General features: G+C 42.1%; 1 protein-coding gene across 1 annotated transcript in view; it reads left to right on the forward strand.

The window, feature by feature from the left end:
* RXFP2 (relaxin family peptide receptor 2) overlaps positions 1-23259 on the forward strand; it is a 587658-nt gene that overhangs the window by 428513 nt on the left and 135886 nt on the right. The window contains exons 6-7 of the mRNA XM_075851693.1: positions 15289-15360; positions 15530-15601. Of these exons, the coding sequence (XP_075707808.1) occupies positions 15289-15360; positions 15530-15601 (144 nt within the window). The remainder of the gene's footprint in view (positions 1-15288; positions 15361-15529; positions 15602-23259) is intronic.

A 23259-nucleotide genomic window follows, 5' to 3' on the forward strand; every position in this document is an offset into this window, starting at 1 on the left:
CAACACCATTGTCCCTTTGGAACATCTGCCATTTTAAGGGTAACATTTATAGGTGCATGATCCAAGAGGAGAATATTCCCTATGCTAGCCTGAAGCAAAAATGGTTTATGAGATTGAGATGTGAAGATATAATTTAATCTGTGGTAGGTGCAGTGGGTGTGGGAAAAATAGGTGAAGTCTCTATCTGAGGGATGTAATAATCACCAAGTATCTGTCAAATACAAGTTGTTCAAGAATTTGCGAATTTTTGCAGTATATCTATAGGAAATTGAAGTCTTACTGGTAGTGTCTAATAATGGGTCCAGCAGTAGATTGTTCCCTTTAAATTGTAAAGTGCTGCGTAATATGTTGGCGCTATATAAATAAAGATTATTATTATTATTATTATTATTATTATTATTATTATTAGATTGAGATCACCTCCAACCACCCGAACACCTTCAGAAAATAGTTTGAACAATTTTAAGGTCTGAACTATCCACGCAGTCTGTCTTAAATTTGGTGCATATAAATTGGCAATTGTAAAAAGAGTGTTGTCCAACAGGCACTTGACAAATAAGTATCGGCCTTCTGGATCTATCATGTCAGCTATCCATTGAAAGGTACACTTTTGTGGAAAAGTATACTTACTCCTCGACGTGTGGATGAGTAGGTGCTACGATAGGCATTCAGGAAAATATCTGCCTGAATTCTGGAAGCCATGGATATCACCAAACGCTGGGTTTCCTCCTTTGTGATGCTTTGCCCAGCCTTTACTGCAGCTGTCTTCAGTTGTTGCTTGTTTGTGGGTCTTTCTGCCTTAAGTTTTGTCTTAAGCAAGTGAAATGCATGCTCAATCGGGTTGAGATCTGGTGATTGACTTGGCCATTGCAGAATATTCCACTTCTTTGCCTTAAAAAACTCCTGGGTTGCTTTTTTGGGTCATTGTCCATCTGTACTGTGAAACGACGTCCAATCAACCTTGCTGCATTTGGTTGAATCTGAGCAGAAAGTATATCCCTGAACACTTCAGAATTAATCCAGCTGCTTCTGTCTTCAGTCACATCATGAATAAACACTGGTGACCCAGTGCCTTTGGCAGCCATGCATGCCCATGCCATCACACTGCCTCCACCATGTTTTACAGAGGATGTGGTGTGCTTTGGATCATGAGCTGTTCCAAGCCTTCTCCATTCTCTCTTTCTCCCATCAATCTACTACAGGTTGATCTTAGTTTCATCTGTACAAAGACAGAGGCGTAGCTAGGTTCTCCAGCACCCGGGGCAAAGATTCCGTTTGGCGCCCCCCCCCCAAACTTCTTTCCTGACATCTCCTTCCCCTTCGCCATGTTTGTTTTCTCTACCAATCAATGACGTGTCATTTCTTTTCAACTTTTTTTTTATGTAACTCGAGCATAAAAACATTTGTACATTTTACAAGCAATATAGTTTTATACACAACACCAGAACCAAGCTCAGTACATAAATACAACATCAGAACCAGGCTCAGTACATAAATACAGCTCTAGTACCAAGCTCTGTACATATATACATCACCAGAACAAAGCTCATGTCACGTTTGGTACGTGGACCCACTGGGCCGTAAAGCCTTGATGGTATGGCAGCTGGCCAACAGGACACAAGTCACAGTTTATAGTTTCTTATATACCTGTGGTAGCTCAGACAGTAGCAAGACAGGCTCGGTTGGAACTCAGGCAGCAGGCAGGCACCAGGCGTGGTGTAGAAGGACAGGCGTAGTACTCAACACAGCACGACTCCAACTCAATACGGCACTTGACCAGGATAGCACAGGATACAGGTTACAGGTAGCAGGAACGGTAAACACTGGGAACAGGAAAACACTTAGGAGACCATATAATATAATCCAGGGTGCTCTGGGAGCAATCAGCTCAATCTCCCACCTGTGTGCGCTTTGGCACCTTAAGACTGGACTGAGCTCGCGAGCACACCCTGTTGGTCACTGTGGAACAGGACGGCCGCATGTGAAGACATCTCTGGAGAGAAGGGCGTCGACCGGATGGAAGGAGTTCGTGGTCAGCAACCACGGACGTTACAGCACATTACATATGTACAGCACCAGAACCCAGATCATTACATATATACAGTACCAGAAGCAAGCTCAGTACATAAATACAGCTCCAGAACAAAGATCATTACATATATACAGCCCCAGAACCAAGCTCAGTACATATATATAGTACCAGAACAAAGCTCAGTACATATATACAACACGAGCACAAATACAGCTCAATTTAGTGCAACCCCTGCCATATAGATTTGCACTAAATTGTTTCCAGCTCCCAGCATGGCCCGAACAATGGTAAGGATATGCTGGGAGTTGCTGTTCACAAAAAAAAATCATATCATAATCATACCACCCATCATCTCGCTGCAGATCATACAGTGACTACAGTACAGATTAGAGGCAGAATAAACATTTACATTAAGTGACTCACCGGTGACGTCTCAGATTCTAGATCTTTTTTCTCCATCCGGTCCAGACCTCTATGAGGACTTCTCCCGGTCACAGCCCATTTCTGCAGTTTGCCACTCAGATGTCATCAGCTTCTCACTTTTCAAACATTTCTACACCTATAAACAAAGATAAAGTTATCATTATACCACACACTACACCCCTAAATATAATAGCACCCTACACTGCTCCTCTAATTATAATAGCACCATACACTGTGTCACACACACACACACACACACACACACACACCGTGCCCCCTGTAGATAGTGCCTGCCATAGAGCCTCCTGTAGATAGTGCCCCCCATAGCGCCCCCTGTAGATAGTGCCCCCCATATAACCCACCCCTGTATATAGTGTCCCACATAAAGCTCCACCTATAGTGCTCCACAGATAGCCCACTCCTGTATATAGCCCCCCTGTAGATATAGCACACCCCTGTATATAGTGCTTCACATATAGCCCACCCCTGCATATAGTGCTCCACAGATAGCCCACCCCTGTATATAGCCCCCCTGTACATATAGCCCACCCCTGTGTATAGTGCTCCACATATAGCCCACCCCTGTATATAGTGCTCCACATATAGCCCACCCCAGTATATAGCCCCCCCTGTAGATAGAGCCCTCCTGTAGATAATGCCTCCCCTGTAGATAAAGCCACCCCCGTAGATAAAGCCACCCCCGTAGATAATGCCACACACTTTTTTAATAGGATAAAAAAACAAACTGTACAAACTCACCTTAATCCTGTGCACGCACCGTCCGACAGCGATGGTGACCTGCTCTCTTCTGCGCAGGTCTCCTGGGGTTGAACGACTCAAGCAGCATGATGACGTGATTGCACCGCTTGCATCTATGAAATGCGCTGATTGGCAGGGCAGAATGACTTGCCCTGTCAATCAGCGCCTTTCAAAGACGCAAGCGGCGCAAAGTATCGCGCCGCTTCACTGGTAGAAAGGCGCTGCATGGCCGGGCATGGAACATACCCGGCCATTCATTGCTTCTAATTGTACCTGTGTCCTATAGACGCAGGTACAATTATAGTGCAGGAGGGGGCAGTGGCGGCTGGTCTCAATGGCGCCGCTGACCCCTCAGAGAGGCAGCAGGCCACCGTTAAGGACGGTGCGACCCTGGCGCCCCCCTCTAAGTTGCGCCTGGGGCACGTGCCAAGCCTGCCCCCCCCCCCCTTAGCTACACCCCTGACAAAGAATGCTGTTCCAGAACTGGGCTGGCTTCTTTAGATGTTGCTTGGCAAAGTCTAATCTGGCCTTTCTATTTTTGAGGCTGGTTAATGGTTTGAACCCTCTGTATTTGCTCTCATAAAGTCTTCTCTTTATAGTAGACTTAGATACTGATACCCCTGCTTCTAGGAGAGTGTTCTTTACTTGGGTAGATGTTGTGAAGGGGTTTTTCTTCACAATGGGAAGGACTCTGCGATCATCAACCACTGTTGTCTTCCTTGGACGTCCAGGCCTATTGGAGTTCACGAGATGACCAGTGCGCTCTTTTTTTTCAAGAATGTACCAAACTGTTAATATGGCCACTCCTAACATTTGTGCTATCTCTCTGATGGATTTCTTCATTTTTTCCAGCCTGATGGTCTGTTTCACTTGCATTGAGAGCTCCTTTGACCTCATGTTGTGGGTTCACAGCAACAGCTTCCAAATGCAAATGCCACACCTGGAATCAACTCCAGACCTTTTACCTGCTTAATTGATGATGGATTAAAGAGGGAATAGTCCATGCAGCCCATTAAATAGCCTTTGAGATAATTGTCCAATTACCTTTGGTCCCTTGAAAAAGAGGCAGCTACATATTAAAGAGCTGTAATTCCTAACCCTTCCTCAAATTAGGATGTGAATACCCTCAAATTAAAGCTGAGAATCTGCACTTTAAGCCCATATTGATTATATAACTGTATATTCAACATGTTTTGATAAACAGCTAAAATGGCAAAACTTATGTCACTGTCCAAATAATTCTGGACCTAACTGTATATGGGTACATATATATATATATATATATATATATATATATATATATATATATATATATATATATATATAAAAATAAACAAAGTAAAAAAATAATATATATATATATATATATATATATATATATATATCCAAATCCTTGAATACCAAACAGGCAATCACTTAAGTCATAGACATAATGTATATTCTAGTAGAAAGGTATAAAATTTAAAATGAGCATAATAATCATAAATATAAATATGACAGACATTAGCCATTCATTCTCCAGTTTATTGCCTTGGAGCAATCCTCAGCCTTCGATTGTGCGGTGGACTTCACACCAAGTAGCTTGTTGCAATCAGTCGCTTTGAGTGGCAGACTCCAGCGAACAATCATTTTTTCTTCTTTCAATTAATGTTAGTCCCAACATATACACGTGTTGCACCTTGCTGTAAAGAGGACCGTTCGTTTCCATCTGTCCCGCCGATATACGCTTCAAATTAAAAGTTATGAATTTCAGCATTCACCTGTGTTGGAGCAGCGGCAAACACATGACTTTTGCTGGGCTATTCTTTTTTTGTGAAGTATTGCTGGGACTATAATGGATTAAACAAAGAAAAAGCTATTGTTTGCTTGAGTTTGCCACTCGAATGTTGTCAATGTTCATTAGAAATAAATACAAAGGTTATTTGTATCTCAGAAAATTAGTATTTGTGGCTAAATTTCAGAATAGTGAGCAGGGAAGTTGTTGGGGTCTTATGAGCCACAGCCGTGTTTTAATTAAACTGACCTAAATAATACTGTAATACAGTATAACCATATAGTGCTTAAATAATACTGCCACACAGTACCAAATAATACAATTATACAGTGTCTAAATATTACCATTATGCAATGCACAGTCTGCAATCTCGGGCATGGACCATTTCTTAGTTTATGTCTAACTCCAGAACCACTCTTAAGGCTTCGTTCACATCTGCCTCACGGCTCCATTCTGGCGTTCCGTCTGAGCTTTCTGTCAAAACGGAAACCTGACTGAAACAAACGGAAACCATAGATTTCCGTTTGCATAACCATTCATTTCAATGGTGATGAATACGGTGCAAATGGTTTCCGTTTGTCTCCGCTGTGCAGTGGTTCTGTCGTTTTGGTGATGCAAACGGAAACGCAAAATGGTGATGCAAATTGAAACCTATGGTTTCCATTTGCTTCAGTCAGGGTTCCGTTCTGATGGAAAGCTCCAGCGGAACGCCAAAATGAAGCCCTGACGCAGATGTGAACGAAGCCTTACTAGAAGAATGGATACCATGCTGTAAAAAGTATCCCCCAGCCAGATGTTACCTTTTACTATTACTATTAAACAAAAGGAAACGTAACAAAATGATTTAAAGTGGACCCATCAGCTCTCCTGACACGTCTGCTTCAGTATATACATGTAATCCCCAAAAATAAAGATTTTTGAGCATCTTTTCTGAAAACTCTGTATTATACCGTTCCTCTGTTAATGCTCCTACAAATTTATAAATAATTGATAACTGGGTGTTACCAGTTAGGGGTGTATCCCTACAGTCTGGAATTGTCCAATCAGTGCTAACAGACAGTGAAGGGTCACACCCTTTTGGCAACGGAAATTGTAACACCCAGTTGTCAATTTATTTATAAATTTCCAGAAGGGATAGCAGGTAGCCAAAAATCTTATCACCCAGAAAAAGTTTCTGCCCATTTCATTGGTAACTTATTGCACCACCTTTAGCAGCAATAAGTACAACTGAAAACTTCCTAAAATTTTATTTTAGTCATTCACATTGCTTCTGAAAAATTATAGCCTAATCTTCTATGCGGAACTGCTTTAATTCAGATACAATGGTAGGATATTGTGCAAGAACCGTAGTCTACAACCTACTGTGATAATTCCTTGGAAATCAAATACACTATATATAGTACCATATATTGTAGCATTCTGTATGTTAAATATTTCCCTAACCTTCAAACCCCAAGGTACCACAGGCACCACAGGGTTCTAAAATTTCCTATTTTATAAGCCTACTGCAGGATCAGTGAATGTAACATTTTCCAACATGTTCGTAAATTACTGAAGTCACCACTAGGGGCAGCTTGGATAATATCAGTTTATACAGGTACCATTAAACTCAATGGAAGCTGTAAACATTTCCATGTAGTGATCTCCCCCTAGTGGGAGCTGCAGGAAAATGCTATTGATCTGTGTCCGGTAGCAGAAGGAGCTCTGAGTCGGGCCCCCATCTCACCACTGTTCTACCTCTATGGAAAGTACGCCACTGGCAGCTGATAACTTTTATAGCTGCTAAAATGGCTGAGCTTTCCAAAAGTGAAACAGGAGATGACAAAGACAACAAACAGTTATATTGAAAAGGTTTGTTTACACTCGGCAATTATCATTACCAAATTGATTGATCTAAATTGATTGTGCCTTCCTCAAAACTATCATTATTGGCGGTGGGAAAGGGATTGGGAGAGCCAGCACACATAGTGATGATGCTGCCGGACGGGGAGAGGAAACTTTCTGAGGGAAAATGTCCATCAGATACTCTAAACTATTTTAGAAACCACTGATCATTTGGTTGGAGGTTTTAAAAATTGTACCCTTTATTCACCTTCTAACTGGTTCACCGGGCACCATTTAGTCATTTTTAGTCCTTTTTAGCACGCATTAGTTAAATGGCTAATATTTGTTTTATTTGTTGGGCTAACAATGTGATTTTTGCCATTTTTTTTCATGATCAATGCAGGCTTTTTTTAAATTTTTAAATTTATTTTTTTACACACATAAATTGTTGTTTTTTTTAGCATTTTTAAGCTTATAGTTTTAAAAAAAAGTAAAAAATGTTCCTCAGTACGCAGATACAATTGAATGCTATGGCAGAGAAGGGAGCCTGCTCCCTGCTCAGCCGTTCACTAGGCTGCAGGCCACAATAGGCGTGCAGACTATAAAACGCTAAGACATGATCGCGCCGGCCCACGCAAGGATCCTGTCTCGATGCCTCAAAAGCTGCAGGACTGAGGAGACTGTGAAGCCCCGTTCTTCGTGGGAACGGGGCTAGATGAGTATAAGGGTTTTTTTTTTTACAGGGGGGCTGTGTGGCACTATCTATAAAGAGGGGAGAGTGGCATTATCCACAAAGGGGGGAGTGTGGCACTATATACAAGGGCGAAGTGTGGCACAGACTACAAGGGGGGAGTGTGGTACTATCTTAAAGGGGGGTGTGGCACTATCTACAGGGGGGTGTGGCACTATCTACAGGGGGAGTGTGGCACTATCTACAGGGGTCTGTGTGTGGCACTATCTAAAGAGGGCACTATGGCACTATCTAAAAAGGGGGCTTTGTGGCACTATCTATACGGGGCTGTGTGGCACAATCTACAGTAAGCTGTGTGGCACTATCTACAGAGGGCACTGTAGCACTATGTAAAAAGCGGGTGCGTAGCACTATCTACAGGTGGGTGTATGGCACTGTCTACATGGGGAACTGTGGCATTATCTACAGGAAGCAGTGTGTCACACTATCTACTGGGGGCAGTATGGGCCACCATCTACAAGTGGCACTGAGCATGGCACTATATACGCTGGCTTTTATGCTACCAGTATTCTTCAGCACATATAACCTAGCCCTAGTGATAAAGTGAGATATCACCTGCCTGCATAGAACCGGATAACCAGAGTGAGATACTGGCCACCATAGTAGTGGTCAGCCAAACTAGTGCAGAATTTTTTGTTCGTTTATTTGTATGCAGAAATTCGGGGAAGAAAGTCATGCCCAATTCACCACACTCACCCGATAAACCACACCCCCATAAGACAAACCAACCAGATAAGCCACCCCCTAAGTGTCCCTGGAAAAGAAAAAAATGTTGGCAACTATGTGATGTGGATACAGTTTTTATAGTTCAGAAGCCCAATCATCATCCTGCCCTACCCCTACATTGACACTGCTGGGTGGTAGCCCTGCTCTCCTCCGATTGACTTTTGGTCCTAGTGCCATCCACCCCCCACCCCCTCCACATACACACCGAACACCAGGGTGCATGCCACATTAGCCCTCTCAGCTATACTACCTTGGGCTGATATATTATATATACGGTACATTCATTATTGATTTCTATAAACATTTAGGGGAAAGATACAACTTTTCACCTACTTTTATAGTGTAACTTTTAAAACAATAAACAAGGTAACTTATGTAAGAGGATTCTGAAAACATAAGGTAAGCACTTAGATTTTAAATCATGTCCAAAATGCCTCAGGATGGAAGGTTTGTCATTTTAATGGGAGGAATGGCTGCATTCATGAATCACATAAAACAACACTATGCGAAAAGATGATTCGTAGCCAAAGAGAAAAAAATGAATCCGTATTTCATGGTGACCTTGCCTTTGTATAACTGCAGGTAAAAAAAATAAAGCATACAGCCTTGAGAAATTATGTTCTTGTCCGCTTCAATAAGAAATAAACAGCAAACAATTATAAGATTCACAAACACCCTGAGGTCAAAGGGAAAAATAAAGGATCAAATAATGTATGTGTTTTGCTGTTTACCGCTACAGATGGCTTTATATAAAAGCGGCACTTAGAATGGCGCAAAATACGCCAGTCCTCGTAAATTTGTCCATTATAGAAATATAGAAATATACAATTATGATGGTATTTGACCCTGGCCAAACTAGCCAGGATGTAGTCATGTGCAAATGCCAAATTCGGAGAGGCTATCTTCATAAATGGTTTACCTGCTCAAAAATTACACAGTCATGGCAGGATGTCTTCGTCCTAATTTTAAGGCTCTATAATACGATGAAATGGCTGAAAGCAGAGCTAGCCCTGCTAAATCACTCATTTAATTAATTCCATCACAAAATAGAAAAAAATCACAAAGTTTGAAGGGATAGTCACAAATACAAAAATACTTATTATTACTACGAATTCTGGTTAGATGGAAATATATACCACCATTGGAGAAATACTGTAAGCAAATTACATCAAACAAAACTATCTTTAAGGGCTATCCAATTTTACTCCCCTGCATTTTTTGTTCTTTTGAATGTTATTCTTTACTTGAAGCAAACACTGGATGGTAACATTTTTATGTCAATATACACACCGCAACATTAAAATTGCAACACCAAGAAAGAAACGTTTTGGAATTGTTGAAATCACAGGATTGATAGACATGTTAATGATATGCAAATGAAAAAAAAACTAAAAATTAAATATTCCAAACATTTTGATTTATTGAGTATAGAGTATGAGCGCCACACGCAGAAATACTGTACACGCACTTACACGCCTTGGGATGCTATCAATGAGGTTATTAATGGTTGTCTGAGGAATGATATGTCACGCAAAATGCACTTGGGCACGCAAATCATCAAGATTTGCTGCTGGCAGCTCCCTTTGCGTTTTACCGATCAATGACATCCCAGATGTGCTCGATGGGAGGCAAGTCCGGAGAGGCTGAGGCAATAGTAGCAAGTTTAAGCAACTCAGGCTTCTCACAGTAGCACAAGCCACATGCGGCCTGGCATTGTCCTGTTGAAAAACAGCTTCTGAGACAATTTTGTAGAAATGGTCATACCACTGGTTCCATGACCAAATCAATGTAACACCGACCTGTTAGTGTACCTGGAATGAAGACTAAAGGGGTTCGGCTACAGTTTATTATGCCACCCCACACCATAACCAAAGAAGCATGACCGGTGTGACGTTCCCTTGTGAAGGCCTCTTCATGACGCTGCCCACGGAGTCTCCAGACCAATCTCCGGCTATCAGTGCGTCCGAGACAAAAGCGGGACACATCGCTGAAGAGGATGGACCTCCATTGCAGCCTCCATTTCTGTCTTGCTCTGCACCATAATAGCCTTTGAGAGCGGTGGTTTGTGGTCAATGGAATACCTGTAGCTGAACGTCTGGCTTGTAGTCCAATGTCATGCAAATGCCTTCTGATGGTTTGTATCTACACTGGTTTGCCCTAGGCTTAGGATGTGATGTCCAATTTTACTTGCCGTACAGAATGGATCACTAAGCGCTATTCTTCCAATCAGACGATCCGTCCGTGCAGAGGTGCGCCTCTTGCTGTCATTCCTGTTCATTGTTGTTCTCCCAACCTCCGGGACACGCAACTTTAAAAACTGTTGACATCTCAGCATAGGCGATCTGCCAGAGTGATAAACCGAGGTCTCTCAGTTCAAAGATTCTGTCCCTCTCAGTTTGCGTCATGTGGTGATAATTGGCACGTCGATGAACAGGAGGCATCGCACAATCATCCCACACTTGATCCAATTTTTGAGGTTTTATGTGGCTAAAAAAACTTTGCTTTCAATCTGGCTTTTATGCCTCTCCCACATGCCACAGATTGGAGCGAGGTGCTTGAAAATTTGATCATGTGCAGATCTTAGCGACACCTGCTACTTCCTCCACTTGCATAACCTTAAGGCTTGCCCTTCTTGGTGTTGCAATTTCAATGTTGAGGAGTGTATTTTGCAGTGTTCTTCATTTATTTGTTTCTTTATAATATTTAGATTAATAATAGTAAAAAAAAAAGCAACAACTGTATGCTGTAATATAAGTGTCTCTAAATTTAAGCAATGGCTTTGGAGTACTGGTGTAATTTTTGATCTATCACGTCTTTCCCCATGAAAAAAATTGACCTTAAAGGTGTGGTACAGGATTGGGAAAACATGACTGTTCTCTTCCAAAAACAACACCACACCTGGCCATGGGTTGTGTCTGGTATTGAAGCTTCTCCTCTATTCAAGTAAATGGGGCTGATCTACAATACCAGACACAACTTATGGACAGATTTGTCACTGTTTCTGGGGTGGGGGGGGACAACTAAGTTTTTCTAATCCTGTACAATCCCTTTAAACCTGGATCACTTTTTGTTTATTTAGATGCTAGACTTAAACATCGAACCATAACAACTTATCCCCTATACACATGATAGGCGATAAGTGTTTGGTCGTTGGAGGTCCCGCTACTGGGACCCCTGCCGATCACTAGAACAGGGGACCCGATTATCTTGTTCAAACAGTTTGGTGGTCACACATGAATGCTGCCTCTCCATTCATTTTCTATGGGACTCACAGAGATACAGATGTGTCCACCCTAAACTTTTCTTGAGCTGCATTGTTATAATTCATAATGAAACCAATTTAATACAATCTTGTGCCATCCAATAAAAAAAAAGTATACGTTAACGTAACCGTTTATTAACATAGGATTCGTTTGGCGACAGATGGCTGATAGATAGTATTCGCCAGAGGCATCCATCGGTATACAATTTTTGTTTACCATTTTACGCCACACATCTCGAGATATGTCGGGTTTAAAGATAAGTTAAGGGAAGACACACATGTAGACAGGTTAGCTACCTGCAGCAGAATGAATAGAGTGGCAGTGCGCCTGCATGACCACAGCTCTGCTTAAACAGTGGACCCCCATTCTTATTTTAGCCCAGTGGCAGGACATCCAGCGCCTAAACACATCACCTATCCTGTGGATAAGTGATAAGTTGTTGTGGTGGGACAAACAGTTTAAAATGAATGTCCAACCTTGAACACCATTTTGCTTTATTGTTTGTTTTTCCATCTCAATAGATTCGAGATTCTCTGCTGATTAATTTCTTAATATATCCTTGTTTTTTTATACAAAGCTCTAAATCTCATGCACTGACAGGATTACTGAGAAAATTCTCACTGCCAGATCCATTACTAGGGTAATTGTAGGAGCTTACTGCATAATATTCATTGAACTCAATAATAAACCAGTATGCGGTAAGCTATAAATCTCCTTATAATGGTGGCTGCAGGTAGCCATATTTGTATCATTTAAAAGCTATGGCAACCTTGAACATGGAAAAATTGTTTTTATTTATGTCAGTGATTACCCGAAGTTAAATGAAAAGTTGCACTAAGTTTCAGGTTGAAATCTTCATTCTTTCATTCATAGCCCCCTAATACTCAGTTTGCAACCAGCTCCTGTTTTTTTCATGTGGATGTGTCCTTCCAATAATACATGCTTGATGTGAGGTCTGTGAGTAAAGGATGCGTCTGCCTTCACCAGCTCTCATGTATCAGTCCAGTTCATTCCTGCACTGGTTTCCCCTTCTACAGACCATGAGGGATCTTTTCTCCCTTGTGCCGATAGACACTGATGCTGAGGAATGTGTCATTTTCACCCCTTCCTCCCTCTGCACAGTCTGCTGTGGGTGCTACAAAGCCTGTGTGATCTCTCCCTCCTCCGTCTGCAGACTTGTGTGTGCTTTCCTCTTTTCCACTCTGATACTGTACAATTTGTGTGATCTGCCCTCCCTGAGGGCTTGGATGCTTCCCCCACTCAATACTCTGATCTGCCATGTACAACCTCCTCCATGCTGCTCAGTGGCGTAGCTATAGGAGTCGCAGCGGTTGCAGTTTTCTGTGCCGTGAAGCCGGCACTTCCTGGTTATGGTCACATGATACTTAGTGTACCATGTGACCGTGATGTCATGAGAGGGACATTCCAGCCAGCGTGGAAGAGCCGGTGCGGAGGACTCCAGGTGAGCTGCAGAGTCTATATTGTAATGTAATGTATTGTGTTGTATTGTGCTATCTGTGCTTGCGGTGGAGAGGGGGGGCCCGTTAAATTACAGCCCCCCCTCCTCTCTCTACCGCAAACTGCACAATACAACACAATACATTACAAACTGTGGGTCGTGTTCCCCTGGGGGGTCATGTGAAGACCTCCGGGGGGTTGCGAGTCACCCACTGAGGTCTCAATTCTATTCAATGTTGAAGCATTCACTGTGCCCTGAGCGGCTCGACGCAGGCAGGTGGGATGTAGCGACACCATCGCGCCTATCTGCGCCGAGTCATACATAGCACACACCGGAGGAGGCGAAGGATCCTCCACCCGGCGTGGGAACGGGATTAGGTTAAGTAATTATGTTATTTTTCTATTATGCACATATGGGAGCATTATACTGTATGGGGGGCTGATATGGGGGGGGCATTATATTGTATGGGGGTTGATATGGTGGCGGGGAATTATACTGAATATGGGGCTGATATGGCGGGAGGGGCATTATACTGTATGTGGGGCTGATATGGCATGGGGGCATTATACTGTATGGGGGGCTGATATGGTGGGGGCATTATACTGTATGGGGGGGCTGATATGGCAGGGGGCATTATACTGAATGGGGGGCTGATATGGTGGGGGGGCATTATACTGAATGGGGGGCTGATATGGCGGGGGCATTATACTGTATGGGGGGCTGATATGGTGCGGGCATTATACTGTATGGGGGCTGATATGGCGGGGGGCATTATACAGATTGGGGGGCTGATATGGTGGGGGCATTATACTGAATGGGGGCTGATATGGGGGGGCATTATACTGTATGGGGGGCTGATATGGGGGAATTATACTGTATTGGGCAGATATGGGGGAAATTATACTGTATGGGGGCTGATATGGGGGAATTATACTGTATGGGGCTGATATGGGGGGCATTATACTGTATGGTGAGCTGATATGGGGGCATTATACTGTATGGGGAGCTAATATGGGGGGCATTATACTGTATGGGGAGCTGATATTGGGGGCATTATACTGTATGGGGAGCTCAGATGGGGGCATTATACTGTATGGGGAGCTCATATGGGGAGCTTTATACTGTATGAGAAGCTCATATGGGGGGGCATTATACTGTTTGGGAAGCTCATATGGGGGGCATTATAATGTATGGGAAGCTCATAGGGGGCATTATACTGGAGGGAGCTGATATGGGGGCATTATACTGTATGGGGAGCTGATATGGGGGGCATTATACTGTATGGGGAGCTGATATGGGGGCATTATACTGTATGGGGGCTGATATGGGGGGCACTTAACCGTATCAGGGCAGCTATGTGGGGCATTATACTGTGGGGGCTGATATGGGGAGCATTATACGGTATGGGGCAGTTATGGGGGACATTATACTGTATGGGGCTGTTATGGGGTCATTATACTGTGTGGGGGCAAGTATGGGAGCATTATACTGTGTGGGAGGATTATACTACGGGGGCTGTTGGGCAAGACGCTGGGCATAGGCATGCGCAGGGGTCTGGTGATGGTGGTGTTGGGGAGGGGAAGGGGGGCCCAAGCTGAATTCTTGCAACGGGCCCATGAGCTTTTAGCTATGCCCCTGCTGCTGCTATATCTAACACCGAGAGAAAAGAGAGAGAAAGCACAGTAAGCCAACACAGCCGGGAGCAGTCTGCTATCGAATCAATGTCAGAATAAGCAGCACAGCCAGCTATGTGAAGGAGTTACACAGACTTTACAGCAGCAGAATGGTAGGACATTTCTAATTACGATTATTTAGAACGTTGCTTAATATTCCATTTAGGAAGCAAATGAACAATAATAACGAAAAAAAAATCAGTGCAAAGTTGTCCATAGCCTTTAATGGCATGTCTATGCAAGGTTCTATTTAGAGCTCTATAGTCAGACCTAACCTAACCTAGTCAGAAGCTCTAACCATTATAAAGTTATACTATGAAATTGATTGGCAGAGAATGTTAGACCTAAATCACCTTTAGAAATGGATGCACATTGTTATAAATTTGTCATCTGTTTCTCAATCAGTTTTCATTTGTTGCAGAGCAGAAAATGTAGTACAAGAAAACAGTCTTATTCAGCAGAAGGACTGGCATATTACCATGTATAATAACTAAATATATAAAAATACTGAGTCAGTGTGATGCCTATATATTGTGCTAGTATTAATAATATTTTAAAGCATTTACAGGTTGATATTGATGTCCTTTATTGTGTTTCCTAATAGATTTCTCCAGAACAACTGTTTAAGGAATATATCACATAAAGCATTTTTTGGCTTATACCACCTGCAGAAACTGTGAGTTAGAGCTTTTATTGCTGAATTGAAAGAAACCATTTAATCTAAAAATTTACACGCTTTATTGATATTACATGGAACCGTTAGTTGACTAAATTGCTCATTTGATGAATTATTGATTTTTCTCCTATTACTATATTAACAAATGTTTTTTTTTTTCTTCTTCTAGATATCTTAGTAACAACTGTATTATGTACTTGCATCAAGGGATTTTTAGCCATTTACATGAATTACGATGGCTGTGAGTATTGCCTGCATTTATATGACTTTTTTGTAACAAGATCTACTCTATATTACCAAAAGTATGTAAATACCTGACCTTAACCCATTCCCGACATTTGCCGAATGGATACGTCATTGAAAGCCAGTGCTTCCCGCATTTTGCCGTATCATTATGTCAAATGCATGGCATCGGCTCAGAAGCTGAGTCGGTGCCATCATCGCCGGATATCAGTGTATTACAGCTGACATCCGGCTGTAATGGCTGTAATGGCGGGGACCGAAATTAGCTTTGATCCCCGCCATTAACGCCTTAAATGAAGCGGTCGCTGCATTTAAGTTGTTTGCAGCTCATCGGCACCCCAGCAATGAAATTGCAAGGCTTACGGTACCTGCAATGGCAACCGGAGGCCTAATACTGGCCTCCCGATATGCCTAGCACGGAAGCCGTTCAGGCCCCGCCAAGAGGCGGAGCCTGAAAGGCTTCCGTAGCCGACGGTAAGATGGCGCCAGCTCAGGAGCTGATCCGGCGTAATCAGCAGTGGATGTCAGCTGTATGTTACAGCTGACATCCACCTGTAATGGCAGGTCAAAAGCGATCGCTGTATCTTAGAGGTTGCTAGCAGATCGGCAGCCCTGCCACGCAATCAGGGCTGCCAACTGCTGCTATGGCAACAGGAGACCTAACAATGGCTTGCTGCACTGCCATTACGAAAGCCGATTAGGCCCCACAGGGTGGCGAAGCCTAATCGGCTTGCTGTCAGTGAATGACTGACAGATCTAATACATTGCACTACATAGGTAGAGCAATATATTAGAAAAAAAAAATCAGACAGTTGGACCTTCAAGTCCCCTAGTGGGACTTGAAAAAAAGTGTATAAAAGTTTTAAAACATACAATAAAAGTTTCAAGTAATAAAATAAAACACAATCGCCCTTTTTCCCTATCAAGTCCTTTATTCCACACTGTGAACGGCGTAAAAAAAAGAAACTCTACCACAATTTCTGTTGTTTGGTCACTTTGCCCTACAAATATTGGAATAAAAAGTGATCAAAAAGTCGCATGTATCCAAAAATGGTACCTATATAAACTATAGCTCGTCTCACAAAAAACAAGCCCTCATACAGCTCCATCGATGAAAATATTAAAACGTTATGGTTCTCACAACTTGGCGACAGAAAAAACACTTGATTTTTACAAAATAATTTTATTGTGCAAAAAGTTGTAAAACATAAAAAAAGTGCTATAAATTAGGTATCGCCGCAATCGGACTGACACGTAGAATAAAGTTAACATGTAGTTTATAACGCATGGTGAACGCTGTATAATTAAAACTAAAAAAAACTAGGTCAGAATTGCAGTTTTATGGTCACCTTGTCTCCCAAAAAATAGGATAAAAAGTGATCAAAATAACTATAGCTCGTCACGCAAAAAAACAGCACTCATACCACTACGTCTATGAAAAAATAACATTAGTTAAGGCTCCAATAAGCCAAAAAAGAATAAATATGCAGTAGTGCAGGCCCGAGGGGAGCATTTCTTCTGTTTTAAGAGGCAAATTATCAAGGCCCTAAAATCAGGCAACCAGGAAGGGGATGGCCCAAACATATCTGCTGAAAGCGAGGGTGCCCCTATTATACCAGGACAACACTCCCCAGCAAAATTCCCGAAACTGCAAAGGTGCAGAATGTGGACCAAAAGGGGGATAAGGAAGGATATTTATCAGTGTGACACCGGCCTGTGCAGAAAGGATTGCTTCACAGCGTAACACACATCTATGGATTATTTTACAGTTTTTTTTAACCCAATTATTATACCACCTAACTATGCCCCTAATGCACTCTGCCCAGTTTACATATGTCCCCACATAAACTGAAACACCAGCAATACTCAAACAAAACTACTACAAAGCAAATCCACGCTCCAAAAGCCAAATGGTGCTCCCTCCACTCTGAACCCTACAGCGTGCCCAACCAGCAGTTTACTTACACATATATGGCATCGCCATACACGGGAGAACCCTTTTAACAATTTTTGGGGTGTGTGTTTTCAGTGGCACAAGCTGGGTATGACATATTTGCCACTGAAATAGCATATGTAGGGAAAAATTTTCATTTTTACTTTGCACCATTCGCAGCGCAATCATTTATGGAAAAGTCCTGTAGGGTGAAAATGCTCACTACACCCCTTAATAAAGGCCTTGAGGGGTGCAGTTTCCAAAATGGGGTCACTTCTCAGGGGTTTCTTTTATTATTTCACATCAGAGCCTCTGCAATTGTGAACCAATACTTTGTAAATCACCAAATGAGGCCTCAATTTTACATGGTACGCTTTCACTCTTGATCCCTGTCAAATGTACAGGCAATAAAGATTATAGCCCCATGTAGGGTGTTTCTAAAACCGAGAGAAACAGCATAATAATTAGAGACTGTCTTATTATGGTCGAACGGATAAATGTGCAGAGCACAAAAAAGTCCCCAATTTCCCAGCTGCTATAGAATTGTTGTATTAATTAAAATATAACTTTTATTATTTAATTTAGAAACAAGTTGCAGCAGATAAGGTAAATAGTTGTACAATAATTGATTAAATTAAAATTGCTTCAGAGCTGGTTTATCTAACGTTGGAGATCTAATGTGTGTATAGATCTCAGTGTGTCAGGCTGGACGGCAGCTGCAGACTGCTCGGGCAGCCTCTATTATGATACAGTAGTGGAGTTCATTTGTTAGACCAGCAATGATTTTAAAAAAGCGCTAGCCCCCCCCCCCCCCCGACATGTTTCACTGCTTCAGCAGCGTCCTCAGGGGATAATTTCAGGGCTATTACTCGCGCGTGTGATTTCCTCTTCCTTATATGGTGGGGAGACACACCTATCATGGTGTTGTATCTCCCTGGAGCGACCAATAGAAATTGTGAACCGGGACGTGCCTTCTCTATGTTTATCTGACACAGAGACCAACCTATCATATGTGGGGGCCGTTGTTCCGGACGCATGGCTTACTTGGCGCATGCGTACTACAGTAGAATCAGGTGATAGAATTTGTAGCTGTCTGGATATCGTTATTAGCATCGGGTATGATGGTAATGTCCGAGGCTGCTCGATGCATTATGTATACAGGTGCATTCTGTGTTACCGGCTAGATAATGGTTTCTTATCATGCAGTGAAGGTATTTAATGAAATAGGTTCCGTGGATATATATATCTGTATACACAGTTTAGGATATCGTTGTAAGGATCAAACTATAAGTTGCGGCGCATGCTCACCTAAGTTAGATCGGGTCATAGAAATGTGTTGTTATGGAGAAACACTATTATCATTAAGAGAGAGAAGAGAGAGAATGTGCTCTGTGTTCAAATATACTACATCTTAACAGCTGTGTCTACGTTCACCTACATGTAATATTGCTCCCAAGTTTTGAAATAGTTGCATCTAGATATATAAATGTATATTGAGATGGTGATGGAGTGTGGCCGTTATTGGGACCACTATTGACATCAGAGAATACCGCAACAGGTAAATGCGCTGTGTGTACAGACTCATTACTTATTGTCAGCTGAATTTTGGGTTTACCTGCTGTGGTATTGTTACTGTATGTCATATATAGATTTACCCACATATGGTGAGATTGCAATCTGTACACACAGCGCATTTACCTGTTGCGGTATTCTCTGATGTCAATAGTGGTCCCAATAACGGCCACACTCCATCACCATCTCAATATACATTTATATATCTAGATGCAACTATTTCAAAACTTGGGAGCAATATTACATGTAGGTGAACGTAGACACAGCTGTTAAGATGTAGTATATTTGAACACAGAGCACATTCTCTCTCTTCTCTCTCTTAATGATAATAGTGTTTCTCCATAACAACACATTTCTATGACCCGATCTAACTTAGGTGAGCATGCGCCGCAACTTATAGTTTGATCCTTACAACGATATCCTAAACTGTGTATACAGATATATATATCCACGGAACCTATTTCATTAAATACCTTCACTGCATGATAAGAAACCATTATCTAGCCGGTAACACAGAATGCACCTGTATACATAATGCATCGAGCAGCCTCGGACATTACCATCATACCCGATGCTAATAACGATATCCAGACAGCTACAAATTCTATCACCTGATTCTACTGTAGTACGCATGCGCCAAGTAATATGATAGGTTGGTCTCTGTCTCAGATAAACATAGAGAAGGCACGTCCCAGTTCACAATTTCTATTGGTCGCTCCAGGGAGATGACACACCATGATAGGTGTGTCTCCCCACCATATAAGGAAGAGGAAATCACACGTGCGAGTAATAGCCCTGAAATTATCCCCTGAGGACGCTGCTGAAGCAGTGAAATATGTCGGGGGGGCTAGCGCTTTTTTAAAATCATTGCTGGTCTAACAAATGAACTCCACTACTGTGTCATAATAGAGGCTGCCCGAGCAGTCTGCAGCTGCCGTCCAGCCTGACACACTGAGATCTATACACACATTAGATCTCCAACGTTAGATAAACCAGCTCTGAAGCAATTTTAATTTAATCAATTATTGTACAACTATTTACCTTATCTGCTGCAACTTGTTTCTAAATTAAATAATAAAAGTTATATTTTAATTAATACAACAATTCTATAGCAACTGGGAAATTGGGGACTTTTTTGTGCTCTGCACATTTATCTGTTCGTCCATTACAATTATCCCTGCCAGCTGCTAGGGTCTCTATCAATTTGTCTTATTATGGTGGCAGAAGCTGGGCACCACATATTGGCATATCTATGTAAAAAATTAAATTTTCACTCTGCAACATCGAGTGCACACTAATTTCTGCAACACACCTGCGGGGTTAACATGCTCACTGCACCTCTAGGTGAATACCTTGAGGGGTGTAGTTTCCAAAATGTGGTCACTTCTGGGGGCTTTCCACTGTTTTGGTCCCACAAGGGCTTTGCAAATGCTACATAGACCCCAGAAACCAATCCAACAAAATCTGCACTCCAAAAGCCAAATTGCGCTGCTTCCCTTCTGAGCTCTGCCGTGTGATCAAACAGCAGTTTATGACCACATATGGGGTATTGCCGTACTCGGGAGAAATTGCTTTACAAATGTTGGAGTTCCTTTTTTCCTTTATTTGTTGAGAAAATGAACAATTTTGAGCTAAAGATACGTCTTATTGCAGAAAAGGGATTGTTTTTATTTTCACTGCCCAATTCTAATAAATTCCATAAAAAATCTGTGGGGTAAAAATGCTCACTACACCCCTGGATGAGTTTCTCAAGGGGTGTAGTTTCCTAAATGGAGTCACTTTTTGGCCGTTTTCATTGTTTTGTCCCCTCAGGGGCTTTGCAAATCCGACATGGCCTCCGCAAACCATTCCTGCTAAATGTGATCTCCAAAAGGCAAATAGCACTCTTTCCATTCTAAGCCCTGCCGTGTGTCCAAACGGCCGTTTATGACCACATGTGGGGTCTTGTTTTACTCGGGAGAAATTGCTTTACAAGTGTTGTGGTGCTTTTTCCACTTTAGTCCTTTTGGAAATGAAAAAAAATGTATTTGAAAAAATGTATATTTACATTTTTACGGCCTACTTCCAATAATTTCTGCAATAAACTTGTGGGGGGAAAATGCTCACTGTACCCCTAGATAATTTCCTTGAGGTGTCTAGTTTCCCAAATGGGGTCACTTTTGGGGGATTTTCACTGTTTTGGCACCGCAAGAGCCCTTCATACTGGACATTGTTCTTAAAATATATGCTAATAAACAGAGGGCCCCAAAATCCTCTAGGTACTCCATTGCTTCTGAGACCTGTGCTTCAGTCTATTACCACATTAGGGCCACATGTGGGATATTTCCAAAATCCACAGAACCTGAGCAATAAATATTGAGTTGTATTTCTCTTGTAAAACTTTCTGTGTTACAAAAAAAATGGATTAAATATGAATTTGTGCAAAAAAAAATATTAAATTGTTAAATTTCACCTCTACATTGCTTTAATTTCTGTGAAGTGTCTAAAGGGTTAAGAAACTTTCTAAATGCTGTTTTGAATACTTTATGGGGTGAAGCTTTTAAAATGGGGTGACTTATTGCGGGTTTCTACTATATAAGGCCCTCAAAGCCACTTCACAACTGAACTGGTCCCTGAAAAAATAGCCTTTTCAAATTTTCTTTAAAATTTGAGAAATTGCTGCTAAAGTTCTAAGCCTTGTAACGTCCTAGAAAATATAAGGATATTCAAAAAATGATACCAATCTAAAGTAGACATATGGGGGATGTTAATTAGCAACTATTTTGTGTGGTATAACTGCCTGTCTTACAAGCAGATACATTTAAATTTATAAAAATGCACATTTTCAAAATTTTTCGCTAACTTTTGGTGTTTTTCACAATTAAATACTGAATGTATCGAGCAAATTATGCCAATAAAATAAAGTCCAATGTGTCACGAGAAAACAGTCTCAGAATCGCTTGCATAGGTAAAAGCATTCCGAAGTTATTACCACATAAAGTGAAATATGTCAGATTTGAAAAATGAGGCTCTGTCTGGAAAGTCAAAAGTGGCAAAAGACGGAAGGGGTTAAAACCTACATGTGTTTGGTAAACATCTCATTCCAAAGCAATAGGCATTAATATGGAGTTGGTCACACATTTTCAGCAATAATAGCTTTTACACTTCTGAAAAGTCTTTTTACAAGAATTTGGAGTGTGTCTGTGAGAATCCAGAATTCATCCAGAAGAGCATTTGTGAGGTCAGGCACTGATGCTGGACAAGAAGGTCTGGTTCTCAATCTGTATTCCCAGAGTTTTACAATGGGGTTGAGGTCAGGACACCAAAGTTCCTTCATCCCATACTCATTACACCATGCCTTTGCTTTGTGCACAGGGGCACAGTCATGCTGGTCAAGGAAAGGGCCTTCCCCAAACTATTCCCACAAAGTTGGAAGCTACAATTGTCTAAAATATCTATGTACTGCAGTATTAATATTATTGTTTAACGTTGAAAAATCTGTGACAGTATCCATATGGCAAAAAGTTCAAATGTTTATTAACACCCCCCCCCCCCCCTCCAAAGTAACGCACATCCAGGTCATCCAATAGTATCTGGACAGGATTCTCTGTTTGGTAAGGCAGCATCTTTGTTGATCGAGTACTTAGGCCTCATGCACACGACCGTGTTTTTGCGGCCGCAATTCCCCCGAAAATCCACGGGAGAATTGCGGCCCCATTCTTTTCTATGGGGCCGTGCACACGACCGTAGTTTTTGCGGTCCGTGCACGGCCCGGGAGCCCGGACCGCAGAAAGAACGGGCATGTCTTATTACGGCCCGGTTCTGCGGTCCGGGCTCATTGAAAACAATGGCCGCGGCCATGTGCATGTGCGGGCGGCCTGCGGCTGACAGTCCGCTGACAGTCCGCAGCCGGCCGACCCGAAAATCACGGCCGTGCACACGGCTACGGTCGTGTGCATGAGGCCTTAGAACTTTTGCCATTAATTCTAGGTCTTATGTCCAAGAGTCCTCTGACTTGCTAGTAAAAATCTCAGAATTACATTTCTCAGAACATATTATTTTGGCAATTTTTCGATGTCATATCTCTGTAGACATTGATAGATCACAATTTGGGTCTTGCGGGCAGTATAATGTATGTTGTCCAGCTCAGACATGTCACCAGGGCATACACG

This window comes from Rhinoderma darwinii, chromosome 2, assembly GCF_050947455.1.
Source record: "Rhinoderma darwinii isolate aRhiDar2 chromosome 2, aRhiDar2.hap1, whole genome shotgun sequence".
Taxonomy (NCBI): Eukaryota; Metazoa; Chordata; class Amphibia; order Anura; family Rhinodermatidae; genus Rhinoderma; species Rhinoderma darwinii.